This window comes from Nannospalax galili, unplaced genomic scaffold (genome assembly GCF_000622305.1).
Source record: "Nannospalax galili isolate Female #2095 unplaced genomic scaffold, S.galili_v1.0 scaffold543, whole genome shotgun sequence".
Classification (NCBI taxonomy): Eukaryota; Metazoa; Chordata; class Mammalia; order Rodentia; family Spalacidae; genus Nannospalax; species Nannospalax galili.
In genome coordinates this window covers 2,249,311-2,256,177 of record NW_008352270.1, presented here as the reverse complement: position 1 = coordinate 2,256,177, position 6,867 = coordinate 2,249,311, and the positions used below count along the sequence as shown (strand labels likewise).

At 49.1% G+C, this 6,867-nt stretch overlaps 1 protein-coding gene across 1 annotated transcript in view; it reads right to left on the bottom strand.

The window, feature by feature from the left end:
- Positions 1-2,222, bottom strand: part of Adss (adenylosuccinate synthase) — a 37,332-nt gene extending 35,110 nt beyond the window's left edge. Inside the window, exon 1 of the mRNA XM_008849157.3 lies at positions 1,812-2,222. Coding sequence (XP_008847379.1) covers positions 1,812-1,994 — 183 coding nt within the window. The 5' untranslated portion in view covers positions 1,995-2,222. The remainder of the gene's footprint in view (positions 1-1,811) is intronic.
- Positions 2,223-6,867: the final 4,645 nt, after the last annotated feature.

The following is a 6,867-nucleotide window of genomic DNA, read 5'->3' as shown; positions in this document are numbered from 1 at the left end:
CTGGTCTACATAGTGAGTTCCAGGACAGCTGGGGCTACAGGGAGACCCTATCTAAAAAAAAAAAAAAAAAAAAAAAAAAAAAAAAGGAAGGATTCTACAAGGTTGTCAGTAAAACAGTACAATGCAAGGTCTGTTTTCACAAATCTGACCACTTGTTTCTCCACTAACCTTAGCCAAATATGGTTTCTCCCAGGTCACTTCTCTGGGTTTCCCAAGGGCACAGGACAGATACATGACTTAAGAATACCTTCAGTCTACAAACTGATTCTAAAATTTTTCAAATATTAAACTGAGGATCTTTTAGATAAATTCTACAATGGGTACATCCCCTGAATCCTTAGAACCTACAAGGTAGCTGGACTGGAGACTGGAGACTACTTCCAAGTTAAAAGGATGTCAAGAAGAACAGAGAAGAAAAACAGTCCTCATCTTCTCCTATCCAATAAAAGTCTAGGCACTTTTCTCCTAAGTCTTCCCTTACAGCATACCAGATCTGATTTTAAGACCAAAAGGAGGCAAAGGCTGGGCTTCTGTGCGTTACCTAAGGCAATGTGGGACGGGAATTTAATGCCAACACCATTGAAAGCACCGTTAAATATGTATGTTACCAGACAGGTGCAGGAGTAGATTAAACAAGTTGAAAGGAAGACTTGGTGGTAAGGAAGTAACTTGGACGTGATGGCTGTCTCTGCTAAGGAATAGGTAGGGTAAGTTTCTGTACACAAGAAAGAAGGATAACCCAGGTCAGAATATTTGTATTTAGGCCTTTTTACACACCTGTACCTTGTTTTTGCATGGGATTCAAGTTTAGATAAAAAGTTTCTCATCAACTGGGCCCACGTCTAACCTGGATCACCTACTGCAAGGCATCATCACATGGAGCCAGGAACAAGAAATATTTTTGCTGGCTGTGGTGGTGTATGCCTTCAACCCTAGTACTTGGGAAACAGGCAGGCGGATCTCAGTGAATTGAGCCTGGTCTACACAGCTGACATACAACCTAAACATGCCGCAGTTAGCTTCAAACAAACTACATCTTGTCTTGAACGAATTCTGAAATTGGTAGACAGTTATGTGAGAGCCTTTTCGAAGGCCTAGCCTAGAGGCTGCTTCAAAGCAAACGACAAATAGGAAGAAACGATCACTGAAAAAACCACGTGTCTCCCAGTAGGAAGTACTTTACTACTCTATTTCCCGAACCTGAACTTTCTAATTGTAACATTGTAACTATTTCTAAATATCCGATTTGAAACCCTTGTAATCTAGCTGCCTCATTCACTCCAAAACAGAGTGGGGATTCCTTCTCTGGGGACCAATGGGTGACACTAGATCTTCCCTTATCTATGGGGTACGGAGCAAAAGAAAAACAATCAGGGGACCCCCCCCCCAAACAGTAGCAAAGCCCCGCAGCAGATTCTGATGTCAACAAAGTGGACCGCAGGAGGCCTGCAGGTGGGGCGGCGGAGTCTGGATTTCAGGCGATTTCGGGATAATTTCACCCCTTGGCTGGCAGGGTGGGGGGTGATGGGAAGGCGGGGAGGCCTCCCGGGTCCGCACTGGGTCAAGCCCGCCGTCGGGAGCAGGCCTTGGGCGGGAGCTTTCCCCACTCCTCCTGGCCAGAGGGCTGCGGCTGGGCGCCTGCCCGACACCCCCTGCACCTCCCGGCCACGCGCATCCCCCGACGCCCCCTGCTCTTATAGAGCCACCTAGAGCGGCCCCGAGGCTCCCGGGCAGGGGTCCCGCCATTTCCCCGCAGCCCGAGGGGCGCACAGCAAGGTGACACCTCGGGCCGGCCTCCCGCCCCGCCTCACCTGGCAGCGGCACACGATGTCGGCGTCCTGCGCCAGCAGATCCACCACCTTCCCCTTGCCTTCGTCGCCCCACTGCGCACCCAGCACCACCGTCACTCGGTTCCCCCCGGGCTGCGTCCTGGGGCGGCCGCAGTCGCCGTTGGGCAGGGAGGACGCCGCCCGGTTGTTCTCGGAGACCGACATGGCTCCCGGGAAGCCCCAAGAGCCCTGAGGAGACGCGGCGGGCGAGCAGAGCGCGAACCCAACTGCTCTGCCGCCGCCAGGCACATGCGGAGGAAGAAGGAGCCAGAGGCCGGCCCCGCCCCTGCCCCACGGGCCTCCACCCTCCCCGCCAGGCCCCGCCCCGCGCTCCGCCGCCTGCTCAGGGAGGGACCAGGCGCGCCTCGCGCAGGCCGGAGCGGCAGCACCACCCGCCGGCGGCCGCAACGGCCACCACCCCCGGCCGAGGCCACGCCCCTTCCCGGTCCCGCCGCACCGCTCCGAGGACAACCCCGCTAGAGCGGAAGGAGAGGGGGCGGGGCTAGCAGCGCGCTCCGCCTCTACGCCCCGCCCACCAGCTCTGCCTTGCACTTTTAAACTGGAGAGGCGCGGAGGGGCGTCGGACTACAACTCCCAGCGTGCAAGGTTCTGCACGGCCGCTTTAGCGCGGCGCCCTGGTGTCCCGGGTCTGCGGGTTCCGGTCTCTGCAAGCTTTCTTTTTTGTTTTCTGTGTTTAAAGACGTGTTTTTGTTAAGGAATGTAATAGGGTTACAAAACACAAACGGGAATTTCAAAATAGGAAGAGGTTGGAATGGGGCCGAATACCTTTAGAACTGAAAGTTGAAGGGACTAAAAGTGCAAACTCAAAAATAGTCAAAAAGGACATTACACCAGGAAATCTAGAGATCAAGTAGAATTCTAACCCTTCTCATTTTACACGGAACTATCAGAGGGTCAGAGATGAGTAAGCTACCTACGTCATATAGTGTTTGCAGATACCGTAACGCACACGGGCTCTTTGATCCCCACAATCGCTAGGTAATCTAATCCCTATTTTGTAGGATTTGTCTCCTGTCCACCCCACCCTTTTATTTTTCTTGTAGTACTGGACATCAAACCCAGAATCTTGTGCAGGTGAGGCGAGTACTCTACCACTGAGCTATTCCCCCGCCCAGACTTTGAGACTCTTTGCTCTGATGAGATTTGAAATGGTACCTCTCCGGATTCAGTGAACCCATGTCCTTATTGCATGTTCCGCTTAACTGTTTTCAGTTGTGGCTGGATTCCAGAGTACACCTACTGTTGTTTTGAAGTTCTTTTTAAGATTTATTTTTATTTGTGTTTGTGTGTGTGTACGCAAGTGAATGTTGCGTGTGTGGGGATGCTGGTGGAAGCCAGAAGAGTGCATGGGACCCTTCGGAGCTGGAGTTACAGGGGGTTGTGAATGTCTGATGTGGCTGCTGAGAACTAAACTCCGGTCCTATGGAATAGCAGCAAGTACTCTTAACCTCTGACTCATCTCAATCTCTGATCTAGTGTTTTCACTACAACCCAAATTAACTATGATATCAAATCCTGATAAAATTGCTTTGGAAAACACTGGGAACAAATGGCTGGGGATGAGCTCAGTAGTAGAAGGAATGATTGTTTATTAGCATATGCAAGGCCCTGGAATTGATACATAGGATCCCAAACAAAAACAGAATAGAATCACATTTTATGTGCTGTTTCCCAATTTGTGTACACTATCATGTTCTCAGCTGGCCTGTGAGCTCATTTTAGTATTTGCTATTTCTCCCATTCAAATACTAACCAGAACATTCTCTAGCTTCTAAGATCAGGAGTGTTCAGGGTGATGTGGCCATAGAAAACACTACTTACTGTTCCTATGCAATATGTTCTCAGTAAACACTGAGATCCTCTTACATACTACCTGCTGGGCACTGGTGACAAGATAACTAGTTGGGAAACGGAGAGGACATGAAAAAAAATCCCCCCTCTTGGTTCTCCTCGGTCTGATTCTGTTCCTCAATGGCTGATGTTAGTCATAGCCATGCCATTTTGAAAAATTCCTCCAATTTGGTAAAATGGTGACAATTTTCTCACCACAGCAATTAGCATTTCAGAACTAAAGTAATTTATTTTCCTAGATTCCTGCCACACTCCCTCCCCTGGAGACCCTGATAATGGCTGGCCATAAGACATGTTTATTGATGACCTAAGATTCTTTAATTGACTACTCACTGGTCACTCCTAGCAACAGCTAATCTTGGACCAAAAAAGGAAAGTTTTCAACCTCCTTCCCTGCCCCCACCCCTTTCTGCCTTATAATTACTAGTAAGCATATTGATGGGCTCTGATTCTTACAGAGAGCTCCCCTCTGCAGGTTTTCCCCGCAGACAAATGCTTGAATTGGCACTCATTCTTTTGTCCATCTTTTCTTCTTGATGCCCTTTTAGCTAATACTTGGGAATTTCAACATAATTAACCAGATCAACTTGCAGAACAGTACCCCTGTTTCTGAGAACAAATGACAGTGTTAAAAGTGACTAATGAATTATGCCTTAAGTCCACCCTCTGTAACATTTGTTAAAGTGAGAGTCTCTTTGATGGGTTCTTTATCTCTACTAGAACTCCCTCTTCCACCTGCAAACGTGCACAATGTACCTTCTTAAAAAGTCTCTTCAAAGAGAGAGTTCAGCAGATAAGAAAAATATGCCAGCCCATAATACTAATACTAATACTAAACTTGGTGGCAGATTAAATAGCTTGGAATCACATGTAGCTACTGGATACATTCCTAACTCCCACACCTTTGTGAAAGGATCTTGTCTTTCTGTTTAATCAATAAACTCACCAACTTTGCTTCACGCTGCATCGTCCTGAAATTCTTTTCTGTGGCTGACATCAAGGACAGGGTGCACCTGCACTGCCAGCAACCTTGAGTTGTGTTTTCTGCTGCCAGTGACAACAGAAAGAATGAAGATACAATTGCTGCCCTCAACGTTAAACAGATTATAATGCTGTGTGATAACTGCTGTTTAGCTCAATTTTATCACAAGATTACAACCCTTTGAAAGCAAGAACGCTGTCCTATGTTTATTGTTCAAAGGCAGGAGCACATCATTTCTGACACCTCCCCCACCATCCTTAAAAACAAGAAAAAAATGATTTTATTCTATTTTAAAATATATTTTTAATTCGTTGAGCGTGACATACATACATAGAATGTATTTTGATCATGCTCACCCCTAACTCCTCCCAGATTCATTCCCGCTACCCCTCCCAACTTTGTGTCCTTTTCCTTTTATTATTATTATTATTATTAATGTATATGAGTGTATTGCCTGCATGTATGTGAGTGCACCCATGCTGTGCAATGCCTTGGAGGTTAGAAGAAAGTTTCAGATTCCCCTGGAACTGGAGTTAAGGATGATTCATAGCCGTCATGTGGGTGCTGGGAATAGAATCTGGGTCCTCTGCAAGAGCAGTCAGTGCTCTTAACCACTGGGCCATCTCTCCAGCCCCGTCCTTTCATTCCAGTTTGTGTTGCCCTTACACTCAGGGTGGAATGTGGCCAACCTACCCTACCAGGAGCCACACCCTCAAAGAAAACTGACTCTCCTTCCCTCAGAAGGCATCAGCTGTCAATAGAGCCTCAGCTAAGGGTGAGGACTCATGAGCCCCTTCTCCCTCCCTGTTAGGATGTTGACTGGCTTGATCTCTTGCAGGTGTTGCACAGGTAACTACAGCTGCTGTGAGTTCGAGTGCAGCGGTCCTGCCCTGTTCTGTCCTGTCCAGAAGACACTGATTTTCGATGGTCCTCCCCGAATTCTGACTCTTACAACAATCATTTCTAAAGCCCCCTTTTCCTCAATGGTCTCTGAACCTTGCAGGGGGAAGGTGTGATATGGATGTCCCATTTGTGGCTGTCCACTTTTTAAAGCATCTATCCGGTGTCTGCTCCCTGGAGAATACTGCCAGGTATTTGCTATTGAAATGGTCACATGCAGCCACACAAATATTTGGGCTAATTTAGGATGGTGGAGGGGGCAGCACATGCCTGTAATCTCAGCACTCATGAGATGGGAAGATGGGGAGATGGGGGGGTGATGGGGGAGTGGGAATGGGTGGGAATGCTCATTTAAAACTTTCACCTTGGCCAGGTGTGGTGGCACAGACTTTTAGTCCTAGGTAGAGGCGGGAGGATCTCTGTGAGTTTCAGCCCAGCCTGGTCTACGTAACAAGTTCCTGGTCAGCCAAGGTTATACTATGAGAGGCTGTCTCAGAAAAAAAAAAAAAAAAAAAAAAAGTGTTTGCTGCTCTTGCGGAGGACCTAAGTTCGGTTCCTGGCACCCATGCCGGCAGCTCACAATCGCCTCTAACTCCAGCTGCAGGAAGTCTGACGCCCTCCTCTGGCCTCCGCGGGCACTTGCACTTACGTGCACATGCACACAGACACATAATAAAAATAAATCTTTTTTTTTTTAAGTTTCACCTTTATTCAGTCAACTCGAATATTTTAGAGATGGCTGTTTGGGTCTGAAAATCGTGCTCAGTGTCCTTACGTGGCTAACTTTCTGGCCACCCGGTGGAGCCGGGGCGCGCACCTGCACTGGGTCTCGCGCCCTGCGCGCGCGCTGGCCGGCCTCGTCCCGGGAACGCGCGAGCCCTGGAGGCGCAGCCGGGACCGTTGTGGCTAGGTGCATCTGGCGCCATGTCAGTCCGGGAGGTGGCGGTGCTGCTGTGTTGGCTGTGCAGCTGCGGTTCGGCCCTGTGGAGGTAGAAAGACGCCAGTCTCCGGCGGGGGAGCGGGTGGGTCCCCGCATCCCGAGGCCTCGGGCCTTGCAGACCCGCGCCTGGCCCGCAGGTCCCCAGCCTGGCTCTAGCGTGCGGCTTTTGGCTCCCTCCTGGGATGCAGTGATGGGCACTGTCTGCAACTCCGAGTTCCAGCAGGAGGGCGGGGGAGCCCTCACGCTGCGATCTCTAGACAACTATTTTTAATTATACAAGATTACATAAGGCCACTTTAATGAAAGTATATAATGTGTTTTGAGCGTATCCTCCCCCTACTTAT